General features: G+C 37.9%; 1 protein-coding gene across 1 annotated transcript in view; it reads left to right on the forward strand.

Moving 5' to 3' along the window:
* Positions 1-1,255: 1,255 nt before the first annotated feature.
* LOC101846845 (integrator complex subunit 10) overlaps positions 1,256-19,404 on the forward strand; it is a 20,013-nt gene continuing 1,864 nt past the window's right edge. Inside the window, exons 1-17 of the mRNA XM_005110504.3 lie at positions 1,256-1,355; positions 1,501-1,652; positions 4,374-4,441; positions 5,053-5,156; positions 5,456-5,595; positions 6,484-6,568; positions 7,027-7,176; positions 8,348-8,504; positions 10,636-10,793; positions 11,659-11,731; positions 12,997-13,148; positions 13,531-13,613; positions 14,163-14,228; positions 14,865-14,918; positions 15,475-15,663; positions 16,921-17,083; positions 17,901-18,009. Of these exons, the coding sequence (XP_005110561.1) occupies positions 1,506-1,652; positions 4,374-4,441; positions 5,053-5,156; positions 5,456-5,595; positions 6,484-6,568; positions 7,027-7,176; positions 8,348-8,504; positions 10,636-10,793; positions 11,659-11,731; positions 12,997-13,148; positions 13,531-13,613; positions 14,163-14,228; positions 14,865-14,918; positions 15,475-15,663; positions 16,921-17,083; positions 17,901-18,009 (1,898 nt within the window). The 5' untranslated portion in view covers positions 1,256-1,355; positions 1,501-1,505. The remainder of the gene's footprint in view (positions 1,356-1,500; positions 1,653-4,373; positions 4,442-5,052; positions 5,157-5,455; positions 5,596-6,483; positions 6,569-7,026; positions 7,177-8,347; positions 8,505-10,635; positions 10,794-11,658; positions 11,732-12,996; positions 13,149-13,530; positions 13,614-14,162; positions 14,229-14,864; positions 14,919-15,474; positions 15,664-16,920; positions 17,084-17,900; positions 18,010-19,404) is intronic.

The following is a 19,404-nucleotide window of genomic DNA, read 5'->3' on the forward strand; positions in this document are numbered from 1 at the left end:
TTTTCATCCCTTTTCTAAGAAAAAACAGATGCCTCCCCATAGCCTATACTTTCAACCAATCATCTAGAGTTTCTAGAAATAGATTCAGGGGTATATGATAATAGTAAATTATAATAAATGACATTTATAGAGCGCTCAACACCGATTACAGTACACAGGCTCTGAGCGCTTTACAATACAACGTACAACGTACAACGTACAACAGTAACATTAAACGTTGCGTTCTGACTAAAAGAAAGTCACTCCAAATATTCATCTTATTAATTTAAAAACAGAAACGACTTCAGCTGACATTTGAATGAATAAAAAAAAAATGACCTCTCTTTAAGTACGACACTTGGTAAAGCATTCACACGATCTTGGGGCCTCGGTATTCAAATGCGCTTTCACCCTTTGTTTAAAGTTTCATAGATGATAAAATAGATTTATTTTTCTCAGCTGATGACCTTAAACTGCGTGTTGGAATGTACAGTCTTAACAGATTTAATAAATATGATAGCGTATTATCATTCAATTTTTTGTGACGTAGGCCTAGGGTATATGGAGTGGGCAGGTGTACAATGAGAGAACAGATAAATTTACCTAAATATAACCAGTGATAAGGTCAAGATTAGGTAAAGTACAGCAGGAACGACATACTATTAACAGTTTACGCAATTCGGTTTGGAAAGGGGGGGGGGGCTTTTTACAAAGAGAGAGAGAGAGAGAGAGAGAGAGAGACACACAGAGAGTTGGGTGGGGGGGGGGGGGGGGGGGGTGAAAACAACACATTGTCCCGTAATGATGCCTACTATTGAAATTTGAGAATACGAAAAGAAAACAAAGAAATGATAGTTAGTTTATGTAACATTTATCTAGTAGGCCCTTAAATCAGATTGATATGTAAAAAGAGGCTAATAAAATCAACTATTTAAAAAATATTTTACATTTTACCTGTCGCTTTCCAAGAACATGAATTTCCAATATTATATCAAGCAAGGGTATCTCTCCGTCATTTTGTAATTAAAGTGGGTGATTTCAATCATAAATAAATTAATCATGGAGGAAAAAGAAAGTGGGCACTTTAGTCTTTGTATCGTTCTGTAGCTTGTGCTGCTTTGCCTGCTTTTTTTTTTTTTGGTTTTGTCTGATTTTTAGCATAACAACTTAATAAATTTGCCACTCTTTGTTTAAAAAATAATAACATTATTGAGCTGTATTAATGAAGCGAGATCATCTGACTACGAACCAGGGGCACGAAACCGGAAGAAAACTCACAAATTCTGGATCAAAATCTGGTTGGTTTCGTTTTGTGTGATCATGCTAGGAACGAACACAGCGCAGAAGAATCTCAACTGAAGGCCAAGAGTGTTACGGTGCCACAATTCCTACAATAATTAGATCTATGTAGTTTTGATCAGACGGTCTGTAATTGCATCGTTTCTGCCAGTGTTGTTTTCTAGTAGATCTAGATCTAGATCTAGAATCTAAATAGGAGGGGACCATTATTTCCTTTGTCAGTCATCATGGCATCTGCCGTGAATGAAACCGAGTTGTCAGATGTTGACTGGCTTGTGATGAGGGCACGAAGTTTCCCCAAGACGGACCCATATTCGGCAAAGGCATGGCTTATCACCGCCAAATCGTTATTTCCCCAGTCTTTTGTGATTCAGGTAATAAATCAGTAGTTACTGAATGTCTATATTGTGTCTCAACAAGATCTACAAACTATGTAGCCTACACTACAGTGTACACGGTAACCGGGTGCTTAGAGTAAGTTTCGGGAACCCCTTTTGAGCTAGAGAATCTATCTAGATCTAGATTAGATCTAGATCTAGATTCTAGATCTAGATCTAGATTCTATGTGCATGATAAATGCTTCGCTCCCTTCATGACCTTGACTTCTTTCGCGTTTGTAACCCCGAATTGTCCAATGGTGGCCTGATTACTGTACATAACAATTATGACATAAAAATAATCTTAGATTCGTTGTTCTTCCGTTGCTTTACTTTACTTTAAAAGAAAGCTTTGCCTGAGTTCTGGTTACTAGGGTCCATCATCAAGACCTGTCAGTGAAACTTTCAAACGCTGGTGTTCACATCACGTGATATGACCTCCTCCTACGTGTGAGTAGCACATGTGTCGGAGACGGTCGGTTGTCGAGGTCAACAAAGTTCATTTACACTGGTTGCGTTGGTCGAGGTGTTTTTCGGGACTTAACCAGTGTGGGATGACCGAAGGGAGGGGTGGGGGTATTTTTTTTACTCTGGGTCGGGCTTAAAGTTAAAGCCTCGTAAAGTTAAAGTGCGTGCTGTGATACATTCTCTAATCGAGGATAAAGCAATAAGAAAGAAAAGAAATTAACATCTTTGGCGCGTTTTTTGTGGGGGTTGACTTGAGTGTGTTGCATTATTTGGATTCACAGTTGTCTATGAGGAAACAAGACGGGTGTGTTCCATTATTTGGGTTCAAAGTTTTACGTGAACCTGGATGTGTATATATTTAATAAAAATACAACAGAAAAGCGGGGGGAAAATGAAAGAAGTCAAGGTCATGAAGGGAGCGAAGCATTTATCGTGCACCTAGCCTGAAACTAAGCTCCCGATCCCAGTTACAGTGTACGTAGTTCTTTTAGTGCAAAATGCATTGTCTTTGTTTTAAATAATGATTAAATTAAGCAACTGCAATTTTAGAAAGCCTTAATCTGCTATATCGGTGAACTATGGCTACAGACAAAAAATGAAGAAAATGTCAGTCTAAAAGGAAGGGGGGGGGGGTTAATTATGCATAGATAAACTTACATTTTATTACAGTGTGTGTGTGTGTGTGCGCGCGCGCTTGTGTTTGTCTAAAAAGAAAAAGAAAATGCTAATTTCAATTATGAAAAAAGTAAATTGAATACAGTATTATTTTACTACTTACAGTGACAGGGGGGAAAGCAGACTTTTAAGCATGATTATTTTAGTCTACTAAACCTTATATCTGTTTTATAAAACCAAGGAAAGGAATTCTGAATGTTTAAAGATGGAAAAACAGAATACATTTTTTTAAAGTGATTTAAATCACTGAGTTTTATTTTTAAAATCAAGTTGATTTAAATATAAAAAAATCAACTGATTTTAATCGACCCAACCCTGGTTTTCAATTATGAAAAAAAGTAAATTGAGTACTGTATTATTTTACAGTGACACTGTTTTATAAAACCAAGGAAAGGAATTCTGAATGCTTAAAGATGTAAAAACAGAATACATTTTTTTAGAGTGATTTAAATCACTGAGTTTTATTTTTAAAATCAAGTTGATTTAAATTAAAAAGATCAACTGATTTAAATCAACCCAACCCTGGTTTTCAATTATGAAAAAAAAGTAAATTGAATACTGTATTATTTTACAGTGACAGGGGGGCAAGCAGACTTTTAAGCATGATTATATTTGTCTACTAAACCTTATATTGTTTAATAAAACCAAGGAAAGGAATTCTGAATGTTTAAATATGTAAAAACTGAATACATTTTTTTGAAAAGGGATTTAAATCACTGATTTTTATTTTAAAAATGAACAAGTTGATTGAAATAAAAAAAATCAACTGATTTAAATCAACCCAGCTCTGATTTCAATTATAGAAAAAAAAAGTAAATTGAATACTGTATTATTTTACAGTGAAAGGGGGGAAAACAGACTTTTAAGCATGAATATAATATTAGTCTTACTAAACCTTATATATCTGTTTTATGAAACCAAGGAAAGGAATTCTGAATGTTGAAATGTGTAAAAACTGAATAAAAATAAATTTTAAAAAAAGTGATTTAAATCACTGATTTTTATTTAAAAAATCAAGTTGATTTAAATTTAAAAAATCAACTTGATTTAAATCTACCCAACCCTGACTGAGACTACGTGCCCGATTACCGTGTACGTAGACTGCCGTTTTATTTTCCCTCCCATCTCAAGTCTCACACTTTTAGTTATAACTTTTAGTAGACTTGTGACTGCTTGCAGACCGGACAAGCGACCCTTGATCTCAGCGGCTGGGCCTTTGAACCCCCTATCTCCCCACTAAATTCCCCTGTCTAAGACAATAAATTTCTAAGACGAAATTTTTTTCCGGCTCCCTTTGGATTCCGTCTTACACAGGTTTGACTGTATAAATATCAAAGGCTTGATCAATAATGTCTGCAACATAGTAAAAGATGGGTTATTGAGTTTGAGATCAAAACCTTCTTTGAATTTGAAACAGGAAATATGAGTAGGCCTACTTTCAAAGTTACTGGATGATTTTTACATTTTATGATTACTATTTATTAATTTTATTTCTTTACTGAGATGAACACATCTAAATGTTTGTTTATGGGGAGAAAACTTAAGTAATTAAATAGTATTTCCTTTGCTCTCCAGTTTGAATCTTACTTGGTTGAGAAGGCAGCTAAAAATGTTGATGAGGCAGCAAGACATCTACAAGACATGTGAGTAGACTTACTTTTAAAGAAAAGGATAACAGGTAGTGTCTATTCCATCAAAATCTTTTACTTCTTAGTAAGTGGGGGTTGCAGGATAAAAAAAATTCTTTTAAACTTTAAAAGGGGATTCATATAATTTTTAGGTTAGGCCTTCAAAGTCATGCAGATGTTTTATGTTAAGCGGTAAGCATCATGAGGTGGGGAGAGGAGCTGAGATTTTTCCCTTGTAAGTTGCTGTACGTTTTTAAGGCGAAAGAAAAATTGTTGTCCCAGTTTTCATGAAAAATTTTCTTAAACGGTCATCATGGCTCATGTAAAATAACCAGTGTATCTGAACGATTTGGGTTCACAATGAAAATGAAGCTAAATGCAAACAGTGTATGAATTAGAATTTTCGGTCTTTACATGATTCAGTTTTCATTTTAAAATGTGGAGGATTTGAAAATCCTGTATAATTTTAGAGTGTTCAAATTGATTGAGAGCTTCACTTACTGATTTGAACTTTTCAGAAAATTGAAATCATTTTATAATCTTGTGTATACTTTGTTGCTCCAATAAATCATCTAATAAATGTGTAGGTTCCTAGTTTTGTTAACTTTCTTGTGTTATCTTCTCAGGTTGCAGAATTTTCCAACAGAGCCTAGACTCTGGTCAGAGGTTCATGATATTCTAGAATCACTGCAGAGGGAGTCTCAAGATCAGAGAATTACTTTCCTCACAGGTATAAAAATTGTATTTGTATTATAAATAATTCATCTCTGTGATTCAACGCTATATTTTGAAATTTAAAAAAAAAATCAGGAATGTTGTAGAATTTGATGAGGGGCTTATATATTCGTCTTAGTTACTTAATACAAATATTGTTCTATTTTAATGTTATTTCCACAGTATTGCTGGTTGCCACAATTGTGACAATGACAATGTAATGAGGGCTATACGGAAAGACAGAGGAGCAAGAACAAGAAGGAAATAGTTTCCTATGTTTCAACAAAAATAATTAAACACTTTGTCTTTTCCCAGAGCTGTTTGCTGCTATTCCAACGTCCACACAGTGCTTGATGCTGCTGCGAGTGTCGGAGGGGATTTCAAATGTCCTTGAACGATGTCAGCTACTACTTCTTGCCATGCGAAAATTTCCTAATCTGGTTCAAGAGCATGGGGTGAGGTTGAATTCTTAGGTCTACTTCAATTGTTATGGCTTTCAACTACATCTCTTGTTATGGATTTTTGATCAAGAATACATACTTGTGTTTTTATATTTCGTTGTACTTTGGGGGATAAGTGACCATTCCCCCTGCTTTTTAAAGCCAGAGTTGCAGATAGTTTGATTTAGCTAAAATTTCAAATTGTTTACTCAAGTAGATGGACTCTTATTTTCAAGTAGACCTGCTATCATAACATACTAATCGAAAAAGAATTTTTCAGCTTTCGGAGGAAACCCAGCTCTTATTAATATTGTAGCAGTAGAAAAATACAGAGGGATTGAGCATCTTCTGCCGCTTCACTCTTTGTTTGCTTATTCTTGTACAATTTTTAAAGTGTTTTTTGAAAACTTATCCTTCAGACCCCTTGTTCTTTGAAGTGCCTTAACTTTTTGTGTAAAGACCGAATTACGCTCAAATAAGTGCAAAATGTAAAAATATCAGTTTTGAAATTGTCATATTCTGACTAGTTTTCTTAGAGCCTCTCAAAGTTTTTCTTTTTAGGTTATTTGAAAAATCAATAGAAACTTCAGTTTTCGTGGTGTCTGTTCCTTATTTCAACCGATTAAGACCTGGATCGCTTGTTCATACTTTGAAATCTCAATTAGTGTGGACAGATGGAACAGAACGCTGATTTTGCCTTTTTGTTTTTGCCCTCTTCTAACTCTTTTGTCACATGATTATTTTTGTTACATTTTTTTTTCTGGAACAATAACTGTTTTGTACTTTATTTTGATTATTTTGATACCATACCTAGGTCTTTGACTGTTTTTTTCTTTCTTTTTTTTTTCATTTTGATTTGTCTTTTGTGATCGTGTGTTGATGAACAACTTTGTAAACTCACAGTTGAAGCTGGTGGAGATGTTAGTGACAGAGGAGACCAACTCGGGCATAGTGAGCAATCCAGTCAACTGCTACAGGAAATTACTGGGTAATTAATTTTACTTGTCTGGCCTGATGTATTTGTGTGTGTGGGAGGGGGGGGGTTTACACAGTGATTTAATCATATAACAGCTCATTTGTTTTGAGTAATTAAGTTTTTTATTGGGTGTTGTGATCTTTTGGTCTTGCCTTGTAATATTGAGTGGCAGTGTCTGCAATTTTTTAATGCTTAAATCTTTGGATTTAAAATTGAATATTTAATTTTTTTTTAAAATAATTTTTTGAGGGGGAGGAAATAGATCCTGTTTTGCTGTTACTGAAATGATAGATAACCTGAAGTCTTGTGTTTTGTTTATGCTGTCTAAGGAAGAGGAACTAACTTTTAACAGCATTAGGACTGCACAGCTAATGTGCCCAAAAATGTATTTAAATTAAAAGGCATTCTTTAGGAACTTAAGCTGATGCTTTAGGGGTGTGATGTCTTCAGCCAGCCTCTTTCTTTTTCAGTGTGCGATGTCATGCCACTGGTTTTGCAGAAGAGTGGTCATCTTGAGGTAAACATGTTTCATCTGTACATTTGGTTACAAAGAGCCATTGAGTTCTACGTCAGCTACGTCTCTCAGCCAAACCCAAGCACGGACTCATCGGGAGAAACAGGTAAAGAATAAAACGGCAAGTTTGATTGTTGTTGTTTTTTTAACTCTTTAAACTCTGAGTTTTTTCCACCGTTTCCCAGAGTTTTTTCTACTGTCACCTAAACCTGGTGCACTATGTCTCATTATAACCCCAAAAGCTTGCCTCCAACTTGTAAATGGCGGAAACAAATGCTTAGTCATTACTAAAAGACTTGATTTGGGAATTGTTCCAAAAAACAAGCAAAAACTAGCTCTAAATCAAACGAAAATGTTGTCACTAGTTTCTGACTCTCCCAGCGTCCGATGGGGAACAGGGTTATTTCTGCCGGATGCTCCCAGCATCTGATGGGGTTTAAAGAGTTAAATTACCAAATGAAATTGTCTCTCTTTAGATTACTTGTTCTGTATGTAGAGGAAGTACCACTGGTTTTACTCCTACCACATTCTGTTGTCATAACAGTCAGGGGAGGAAATTGACCTCCTACATGATCTAAACTGTACCGATCGAATGTAGAAACACTTGCATAAAAAGAAGAAGAGATACTGGTCTTACCAGTGCTATAAGCACTCTGGTGCTCCTTCAGATTCTGTCCAGTGTTCAGCCATTTGTCGTCGTCTCAAGGAAGATATGTTTTTCTTACGCTTTTCACTCTCCTTGAAAAGCAAGGTCAAATGGGAGTTCCTCTTTTTTCTCGCGACAACGACATAGCATCTCAGTATGTTTTTAGTGACATGTGTGAATCTTATAGTACTGACTGGCTCTCCACAACTCACCTCTTTCATCATAATAACCCTATTTAGGGAAAGTGATGTGCATTGTCGACATTCTGTTTTGTGTAATGCAAGATTACTCGTCTGATGTGCCTTCTGGCTTGTAGGGCAGCGGTGAGGGACCATAACCTCTGAGCACAAAACTCCTGTTATTGTCTTCAGTTAGAAACACAACTGTGTCAGTGTTATTTTGCTGATAACTGAAGTATATTCTGTTAAGTGGCTGAAAATACAGATATCGTTACATTGAGTGTGTATATTGCCATAATAAGTACTGATGTTGTTTGAATATAGTTTGATTAGAACGATTATTTATTTGTACATTTTTGAGATCCAAATTTCTAAATTGATTGATGAGAATGTTTTCTTTTATCTTTTAATTCATGTCTGGGTTTTTTTCGTTTTTATTATATGGAAATCAGATGCTAACAAAGGAGCTCCTAAGCCACGTGGAATATCCGGATTGCCTGAATCAGACATGCAAGTTCCCGACCCATGGGGAAGTCTCCTCAAATTGCTTCTTCTCATTGGCCAGCGCTTGAACTGGGACATGGAGCGGAACCTGGTCATGAAGTCAAAGTTAGTGGGGTCAAAATCTGGGACTTTGGATATATGGTCGCTTTTAAGCACAAGGGGGCTATCTAGGAAAATGCTGTTTTGAAAAAATCAAAGGCAAAGGTTTTGCCCCTTGTTCAGTTTCTAGAAAAGACAAGGAGAGTTTTCTCTATAACAAAACAAGTTTGAGGCGTGCTGACAAAATGAGTTACTTCTCGCAATCTACATATGGAGATATTGGCTAAAAATCGACATTATGATCAATTTTTTTGCTTTTCTATTGATGCTATATTCTTTACATATAACATGCCTTTCATATTTCATATTTATAAATTGTAAAAACTTCACCTGTAAGCATGATGTATCTATTTCCATAGGGCTCAAATCCGAGAAGTAACTCATTTTGTCAGGACGCTTCACAAATATACGCCCCAATGAAACCAAACTTCTCCTATAGGTAGGGCAATGCCCATTTTTGATGTAGGTCAAGATTTCTGGAAACCCCCGAAACCTGGGTTAGTCCGCTTGTCCTTAAAAGCAACCATATGTTCCTCAGCTGTTTAGCAAAATCTAGATTTCCTCCCTGCATCAATATTGTCTACTCTGTTTATGATATTCTGACCTCCTCTTAAAAATTTTTTTTTCGACTACAGCTGATTATGGTGTTTGCTTAAATTTATGTGTTGGAGTAGGGCCTATAGTCTTACAAACGCTCGGCTTCTTTTTTATAAAGACTATCACAGTCAGTGTTGTTTATTTTTCAGGGTAGATTGAATATCTCCATATGTGAGGCATCGTGATGAAATTAAGTGACGAGATCATGTTGTTTCAGCTGTTGAGCAATTTTTACCGAACATGTCTTTTTTGGCTCAGCACCTTTTACGTCCATTTGAAAACACATTTCTATGTGGAATTTACTGAAAAATGTTGATAAAAGGAACAAAAAATGTAAACTTTCAATTTCCAAGGACACTCACCGGAATTTAGTGGCCTTTTTCTAGTTAATTTTACCTCTGACACAAGGCGACCCGCACCTCATTTAATAGCAATTATCCTAAACCTGTATTAAAGATACATGGGTATTTTTATTTTTCATCAAAAGCAAGACAAACAAGCCTTAAAGTTATACCAATAACTCCCTATGGCCAAAAATTGACGAGCGCCTGATTCCACTGTGTCGTAACACATGTAATGTGTGAGAAATGTTTTTTCAGTTCGGAAGGTTGTAGCTGGCAGGCGTGGTCCATGTCAAGACAGTTTCATGTTATATAATAATAATAATAGATAGCATTTTTATAGCGCATATCCCCACTCAACAGTTGGCTCTATGCGCTTTACACTATATTATTACCCCAGCAGACCATAGAACACTCCGAAACATTCTCAGCTTCCCGGGAAGCATACAGTGCGAGCAGCCGATTAAGCGCTCAAACACTAACAAACTGACAAGATCTTTCGCTGTCTATAGCCGGGTACCCATTCCCACCTGGGTGAAGTGAGGAAAATTCGTGTAAAGTGCCTTTCCCAAGGACACAACGTCGGGCCCCTGACGGGATTCGAACCCACGACCTTACGGTTGCGAGTCCGAGAGCCTAACCACTAGGCCACCGACATGGTCAGTTTTTGAAAGTTGGAAATGTGCTTATGGTTTCTGCTGTACAAACACTCTCTCGACCTGTCCTATTTTTTAGACATGTATAAATACATAACGACACAGTCACCAGAAAAATGAGTTACTCAGATGTTTCTGTTCACCCTGTAAAACAGGGGCAAACTGAGTTGACTATAATGGTTCTGTACTCTAGTCAAGGCACATAAGTGAGTCAAAGTAGAAGTAAAAAAGTAAAGTTGTTCCGGCATCCGATCCGGACATTGGGGATTGTCTTGTCAGTGAGACAACTTCCTGGGCCTTCTGTATATTGTGGTAGGGTAGCCAGTTCCTTTCCAGGCCGCCTTTACTTCCCCAACTCAAAGTCAGGTACCCATTACTGCTGGATGGGCAGTAGGAGGAGAAAAAAATCTGTGTCCGAACTGAGGCTTGAACCCGGACTTTCCCGCTTCGGAGACGAGCGCACTAACACCCCAAAGTAGAAGTAGTAGCTAAAAATCAGTTGAAAAAAGAGGGTAAACATCTATGATTTTCTTATCTCAACAGACAGTACCAAATACAGTCTCTACAACATCAGCTGATAAGGACGGGAGCTGCGATCCTCGAGTCCAACAGCAAGCAGGTCCTGCACACGGCCATGGTTCTGTTTGTGTACGCGCTGGTCAACTACGTGGGATACGTCGACACCGAATCCTCCACCGCAGGTTTGTCTTCTGTGCTGTCACTGGGTGGTTGGTGGGCGCTCTGGTGTGTGTTGTTGTTTATTTTTCTCCATTGTCTTTTCAGTGTTGCTAGTTTCAACTCCTTTTCAAGTACTACTTGTTCAAATACTTTTCACTTCATTTCAATTCAATGTTATTTTTTAACTTCATTTCAATGTTACCAATTCAACTTTTCAATGTTTTTGGTGTTTCCGAATGAAAAGGATTCTTTGTCATGCTGAATCTTTAGGAACAATGACTTGCGAGTCTTTATTCATGACAGATTAATCTCATTATGGTGTATGTCATATTTGGCATGTTGAATGTTACTCTGTGGGTGGTTGGCGGGTGCTCTGGTGTTGTTTGCTTCTTCTTTCCTATCAAACGTCTTATCGTGCTCTTCTTCCCTTCTTCTTTTTTATGTCTTCTTTTTTAAGTTTGTTACTCTGTTGTGACACCTTTAATCTTCTGGCGCTCGTATGACCTTATGCTGTTGCAGGCGCCGGAAAACCTCTACTAAAACTTAACGAAATCACCTCTCTTTTCTGGCATCTGGTGTAATGGTTAAGTGCTTTTCTGTCACGTGCAGGAGACCTTAGGTCGAAGAAATTTTTATCAAATGTGTCGTCTTTCTGCTGGGACGATGTATACCTCTCAGCCCTCCTCCTAAATGATCTAAATGGTGTTAATGGGGGCATAAAATGAGTTACATTTTGAAAACAAATTAATTTTTGTCGCTTATCTTTAGTCTCAGAAGGTTATTTTAAATATGTGTTTCCATAATGACAAGGAGAGAGAGAGAGAGAAAGAGTTCACTGTCTATTTTATCCCTTGTTATCTTACTTTCTATACCTTTGTTTATTTGCAGTTGGTTCAAGTCACCTTGTACCCATCATCTTATTAGAAAGTTTAACGACTTTCAAGTCAGAGACATCAGCTCCGTAAGTGTAGGATTTTGATGAGGTGGTTTTTGTGAATCATTTTTAACATCTAGAATTGTGTTTGTTGTTTACACATTATTGTCACGGTCTGCCTTGGAGAAGTTTTGCTGGTTAACCCTATCCGTACATCGTGTTTTACTATCGTATCCGTATGACGTGTGGAACTCTGTGCCACCACTTTCCGAAGAGGAAATTTACTCGTTATTCCGATCCGTACGCTTTGCATAGCAGTCTGTCAAAATGATTTTTTTAGAAATACTGAAAAGTTTCAGAGATATTCGCTCTAGAAGTATTCTAAAATGTGAAAGTACAACTCCGGGGGTACAGAATGACCCCAGGGCGTACAGATAGGGTTAAATCACTGAGCCAGTGCGTAGTAAGGTTAGAAGGTACCCGTGGTAAGTAGCGTCGGTGACCTAGTGGTTAGGCTACCAGACTCGTAATGGTGAGGTTGCGGACTTGGGGGTTTGAGTGTCAGCTTGGTCGGACGTTGTGTCCTTGGGAAAGGCACTTTACATGAAATTCCCATTTGGCTCAGTCCTTTCAGAGCTAGACGTTAAACTCGGAAGTTCCGCCTCTTAAATAACCTAATAATGTTGAGAGAGGCGTTAAACCCCTACCATTTGCACCTGTGGTAGGTCCAACTTCTTTTCTTTCTTTCTTTCTTTTATGTTTCTTGCTGTAATGCATTTTGTCCACACTTGAGGAACATGACCATGTCATTGTTCTTCTCTTTAAGCTTTGCTCACAGAATACCTTTTCAGATGCCCTTTGCTATGTAAACAAATTTTGTAGATCTTTGTATTATTATGTCTCAGGTAGTGTTCTCGGCTTCACTCATGCTACAAAAAGATGCTCCATTAAAATCCTCTCTTTGTACAACTCGGCACCTCTATGCATTTCTATGTGGCAAAGAAAACGAATGTTTGGGGGTTAAAATGGAGAAGATAAACATCTTTTGTTTCAAAATAATACTTAATTGTGTAGAGAGTTTCAGAAATATACCACACTTCAAATCATTATAGTGTATTTTTTTGTAAGAATAGCCTTTTTGATTTTAGTGCATTCAAAAAGAAGGGTAATATATATTTGGCATATTGTAAAGTGATGTCTTTGGCTTTCGTTAAATGTTTTTTTGACATAAATATTTTTATATATATTTTATTTGTGTTATATGGATTTCCTTGTGCTTTTCAGTTCGATCTTCTTTTTCCCTTTATTTAACCCACTTGTGCCGTCTTTTTCTTCCTCTCTCACTGCGTCAGATCTCGGGCCAAGAAAGCCAAAGTTGACAGTGGCCAGACTCCCGTGATCAACCCGTCTCCAGCAGTGACAGCCTTTCCTGTTATCTTTCAACTCTTTGAAATGGGGATCAAGTGCTTTGAGCTACTCAATTCTTCAGAAGAAATGAAATTTGGTATGTTTTACAGTCGACTGGAATGTATTTGTTGTTCTTTATTATTTCAATGTGTTGTTTTTTTTTAAGGCAGTGACAGCTGGAAGTGAGGTGGTTGTTTTTTATTTAGTAAAAAACTTAAAGTAATTTTTACATTGATATGCACCTTTTGACTTTCTTCAACTGTGTGAGTATACTCTCTAAATATTTGCAAACTTTTGTTCAAGTTTTGTTTTCATTCAGTCATAGTAAAATGTTTTTCATTTGGTTTTGTATAACTTACTTCACAAAATGCTATTCAGAACGCACACCGTCTTCATTTTATATATGTTTCGAAGGTGACTTAACATCTGTTTCCTGTTTGAAATAAAATTTACAATACTCTTATTTTTTATTTCCCCAGAATTTTTTAACTTGTGTCAAAAATGGAGGAAAGAGACTCAAAGTATGATGAGCTATTTTCAGACTGACATGTACATATACCAGGTAAGCATCAAGTGACGTTTAAAACACTGTTCTCCATCCTGTGAAAAAAAAAACTGATGTCATTCTCATGACACTTAGAAGGCTAAATTGTCATTGACGGTTGTCAAGATAAGCAGGTCCATACCAGGTTAAACTATTCATCTTTGTATAACAGTTAGGTCTTTTGTTTCCCAACATTGCTCAAAATGAAATACCGATCACAGTGAAAGCAAGAACAACACTGAAAAAATGCTTTATCTTCTGCACAGAGTTCCCCACGTCGTATGGATACGATAGTAAAACACGACGTACGGCTAGGATTAATTTAAAGCTGGTACACACAGTCGAACCTGCTTTTATATCTACTTGATTAAGACAATCACCTGTAGAAATGGCCACTTCCCATTTCTTCTTTTGCAAATTTTTTACATAACAATGACACTGCGTAAGATGGCCTCATTTCTCCTCGGCAATGGATGGCCGTCTTAGTCAGTTTCGACTGTATCTCTTTGGAGGCATGATAAATTGAATCATAATCCTTTTCTTGTTGTTGGGTGTTTTTTTACACAGGCAAATTATGAAGAGGCCATTGGGCAGTTACAAAGTCTTTGCCATTCTGCTCAAGGCAGGCTCAAGGTATGGAAGACCATGAACTACAGGGAAATACTCGGACGCTTTTAATAATGTCTGTAATTTCCAACATTCCCAATAAAATATTATTATGCTGTTCTGTTCTGTAACAATTTATGACTGTGTGATGTCATCAATATGTACGAGGGTGTCTGGGTAAGTTTTGCGGGTTTGTCTTTACCCAAGGATGTACTAGAAAGAGAGAGAGGGAGAGAGAGAGAGAGAGAGATGTTCTTTGTATTATTGTACAGCGCATTGAGCACTTCTTTGTGAAAATTTGCTAAATAAATGCAATTTATTATTATTATTATTATTATTATTATTATTATTATTATTGCTGTTTCAGTCAGTTTATTAATCATTAAATAAAGTGAATTACAGTGAACTATGATCTTTAAATTTTATAGTTGCCACATTTTTAAAGTTTCCATCGAGGTCACAAATTAGAAAAGGGATACGTCTATGCAGAATGTACATTTTGTCTCTTTTTAATGCTTGGTTACTTTTCCTTATACACTTGACTCCGTGTAAATCTTAAAAGACCAAATTTATTCCGCAATGATCTTATAACTGAAACTGACGGACCAAAGAAACTTTTTGTCTCAGTAATTTTATGGTTTCTATTTTTTTTCCCATTTTCAGACCCGAGTTTTACTTCAGCTGGCTTGTTGCTACTTTTGTATGAAAAAGTATACTGTAAGTTTTTCCTGTGTCATAGTTTGAGAAGTGGGTTGTTAGCAGGTGCTGTGGTGTGGTTTGCTTCTTCTTTCCTATCAAACTTCTATCGTCCTGATCTCTCCTCCTTCTGTTTGTTTGTTACTCTCTTGTAACACTTCTAATCTTTTTCACTTATATGACCTTATCGTAAAACTCTAACTAAAACTAAACTAAATAGTTTGAGAACCAAATTTCCTGTCACTGCTGCTTTGTCCTCCCATTCCTCTCACACGGCGGTTTGAATGGTGCTTTAGCGCAAATACATTTGTTGAATATCGTGTAAAATAATTTTCTGTGTATGTGTATACATTATAGATCTGTCTGTTTATCTACGTTCAAAAGCGGGTTAAAAATAATTCACCTCAATAAAGAGTACGAAAATTAAACATGACGTAGTTTTCTTACAAATTTAGGAGTGTTCCCCATCTATAATAGTTTCCCGGAAGCTTTTACTTTTAAGGCATTACCAGAATCCATAATTCCTGTTTTGTTTTGTCTAGTCTATTGCATTGCAATTGTATCTGTTCACGTCCAGGAAGCGAGTGAGACCGTCATGGGCATCATCGAGAGTATTCCATCCCAGGGGGCGTCGGCACCGGCTTTCAGCATGGAGGAGTGCGTGGAGGAGAAACCCTCAGCCAACGCACGTGTGCTGGTCATGTTGCCCTGTACAGACGTGGAGGTCTTGCCCTTCTGTCTACAGCTGCTTATCACTGGCTTGAAGGTGTGTGGGAATTTTAGATGTGGTCTGTTTAGTTTCGTAAGAGTTTTATGGTGCTCGCAACTGCATAACTAAACAAATATACACACCAATGAAACCAAACTTCTCCTATAGGTAGGCAATGCCCGCTTTTGGTGTAGGTCAAGATTTATGGAAACCCCCAAAATCTGGGTTAGCCCGCTTGTCCTTAAAAGCGACCGTATATGATGTGGTCTCTGATGTGAATCCTTCTATTGCTGCTTCAAGCAGCTTTAGATTTTGTAATTTTTTTTCTCTTCGTCTACCACTTAAAATGTTACAGGCTTGTTTGTGTTAGAACTTGTGTTGTACTTTGTTTCATTCCGAACATAATGTGAAGGTTTTAGCTTGCTCGCAGTTTATTGGCCGATTTCAATTGAAAATGTAGATAAGATTTTGCAAATTTGATCACTTTGATGCCATCTTGATAGTAAGTCCTTATTTGGTCGCTTTTAAGGACAAGGGGGCTTACCCAGATTTCAGGGATTTCCAGAAATATTGACCTACACCAGAAGTGGGCATTCCTCTACCGATAGGAGAAGTTTGAGATTTCATTGGTGTGTATATTTGTATGGTTATACAGAAAACTCTCCTTGTCTTTTAAAGAAACTGAACATGGGTCCAAAAGCTTTACCTTCGATTTTCTCAAAACAGCATTTATCAGGATAGCCCCCTTGAACTTAAAAGCGACCATTTCTAGTACTCTTATGTTCATAATGTGGTGTGCATATCTTCATTGTTTGTGCTGTGATGGTATGAATGTCTGTGGGCGGTTGGCGGGTGCTCTGGTGTGTTTGCACCTTCTTTCCTAATCAAACACCTGTCGTCCTATCTCCCCTTCTTCTTTTTTATGTGTGTTGCACTCTTGTAACACCTCTACTAATTTTCTGACACTCATATGACCTTAGGCAGTTGCAAACGCTGTAAAACCTCTACAAAAAAAAATAGTACGAATGTCCGCTTAAATGTTAATGTTAATGCATGCATTTATATGTATTTTGTGTTAAGATTAAGGCATTGTAAAGCGCTTAAAGCAGTATTGTTCGGGTGTGAGTGCTATAGAAATAAATTTGCATTATTATTATAAGTATTATTGTTATTATTATTGATGATATTGTTGTTTTTATTATTATTATCATTATTATTATAAATTTTTTTTAGTAGTGAGTGCTTATTTGGGTTAACAATAGGTGAGCAAAGTACACTCAGGAAGTATCATCTGTGTTTCTTTTTTGTCCTCAGGAGAAAATGTTGTCATCCCAGAGAACAGACACGTGTCTTGCTCACCTCATTATCCTCGTGCAGTATGACTGGCCCAAACAGGAAGCTTTGTTCAGCGAGGTCATCTCCGTCATCCAGAAGCAAGGCAGCTTCACGTACAATACGTTCTTTTCCTACGTACACGGTATCCTTTGAAACGGCTTGTGTCCTCTGGTGAATACACCAGTCATGAAAAGATTGATCCTGTTGTGTCTCTTTGTCGTCACACTCTACATCTGAGCTGACACCTCTAGCCAAAATCTGTTGGTGGTTGGCGGGTGCACTGGTGTGGTTGGCTTCTTCTTTCCTATGAAATGTCGATCATTCTTATCTCCTCTTCTTCTATTTTGTGTTTGTTACTCTCTTGTAACACCTCTCATCTTCGGCACTTATATGACCTTATTGTGTTGCATGTGCCATAAAACTCTTACTAAAGCTAAAAACTCTTGCTAAAACCAAAGCAGCAGTCCCCTTCCAAAAGCAGGGCATCTAAAATCTCTAGTTGGTACAAATACACTTGATGTAATATGGAACGGCATAAGACAATACTTTTGGAAAATTTAAGCCATAAGGATTTCTCTGTTCTGTTTGTAATTATTGGAACTGTGCTGCTCAAAGTTCAATGACTGATGTGTGGGTGGTTGGTGGGAGCTCTCGTGTGGTTTGCTTTTTCTTTCCTATCATACATCTATCGTCCTTATCTCCCCTTCTTCTTTTTTATGTTTGTTACTTTCTTGTAACACCTCTAATCCTCTGGCACTCATATGACCTTATGCAGTTGCGAGCATCGTAAAACCTCTACTAAAACAAAACAAAAGTTCAATGACTGATGTGTGTCACTAAGGAAGTCGTATGACGAACTTCTTTTAGACAACTTAGGGATATCACTGCTTTTCGATCATGTATCACTACTATGGATTTTTCCAAATGACTTTCCTGTGGTTCCTTAACATCGCCACCAGAGGTGGATATTCTGGAAGAGTTTGCTTTCTTAGACACCCCAGAAGGAGGGGGCGGGGGAGGAAAAGTTACCCTGGACATCATGCCAACCAGCACCAAGGCTTTAGCGCAGTAAGAACTTGATTTGTCTGTTGTTTGTTTTGCTCCTTGTAAGAAGAGTCTCAGCTGGCTTTACATGCAGTATGTACGGACTTCTGGTCACGCCATTGGCAACGGTGTTACAAAGGTCCTATTCTGCACTCACCCGGTGTTACAAAGGTCCTATTCTGCACTCACCCGGTGTTACAAAGGTCCTATTCTGCACTCACCTGGTGTTACAAAGGTCCTATTCTGCACTCACCCGGTGTTACAAAGGTCCTATTCTGCACTCACCCGGTGTTACAAAGGTCCTATTCTGCACTCACCCGGTGTTACAAAGGTCCTATTCTGCACTCACCCGGTGTTACAAAGGTCCTATTCTGCACTCACCCGGTGTTACAAAGGTCCTATTCTGCACTCACCCGGTGTTACAAAGGTCCTATTCTGCACTCACCCGGTGTTACAAAGGTCCTATTCTGCACTCACCCGGTGTTACAAAGGTCCTATTCTGCACTCACCCGGTGTTACAAAGGTCCTATTTGCACTCACCCGGTGTTACAAAGGTCCTATTTGCACTCACCCGGTGTTACAAAGGTCCTATTCTGCACTCACCCGGTGTTACAAAGGTCCTATTCTGCACTCACCCGGTGTTACAAAGGTCCTATTTGCACTCACCCGGTGTTACAAAGGTCCTATTCTGCACTCACCCGGTGTTACAAAGGTCCTATTCTGCACTCACCCGGTGTTACAAAGGTCCTATTCTGCACTCACCCGGTGTTACAAAGGTCCTATTCTGCACTCACCCGGTGTTACAAAGGTCCTATTCTGCACTCACCCGGTGTTACAAAGGTCCTATTTGCACTCACCCGGTGTTACAAAGGTCCTATTTGCACTCACCCGGTGTTACAAAGGTCCTATTCTGCACTCACCCGGTGTTACAAAGGTCCTATTCTGCACTCACCCGGTGTTACAAAGGCCTTATACTGCCCTCCCCCACGCACACAACAAAGGAGAACATAACTATGACATTATTATCACATGTTTAAACGGCTCCGCATCATTAACGTTCTCTCACTCTCTCTCTCTCTCTCTCTCTCTGTCTCACTTTCTCTCTCTCTCTCTCTCTCTCTCTCTCTCTCTCTCTCTCTCTCTCTCTTTCTCTCTCTCTCTCTCTGTCTCTCTCTCTCTCTCTCTCTCTCTCTCTCTCTCTCTCACTTTCTCTCTATTTCTCTCTCTCTCTGTCTCTCTCACTTTCTCTCTCTCTCTCTCTGTCTCTCTCACTTTCTCTCTCTCTCTCTCTCTCTGTCTCTCTCACTTTCTCTCTCTGTCTCTCTCTCTGTCTCTCTCTGTCTCTCTCTCTCTCTCTCTCTCTCTCTCTCTCTCTCTCACTTTCTCTCTATTTCTCTCTCTCTCTGTCTCTCTCACTTT

The sequence above is a fragment of the Aplysia californica genome, unplaced genomic scaffold, assembly GCF_000002075.1.
Source record: "Aplysia californica isolate F4 #8 unplaced genomic scaffold, AplCal3.0 scaffold00902, whole genome shotgun sequence".
Classification (NCBI taxonomy): domain Eukaryota; kingdom Metazoa; phylum Mollusca; class Gastropoda; order Aplysiida; family Aplysiidae; genus Aplysia; species Aplysia californica.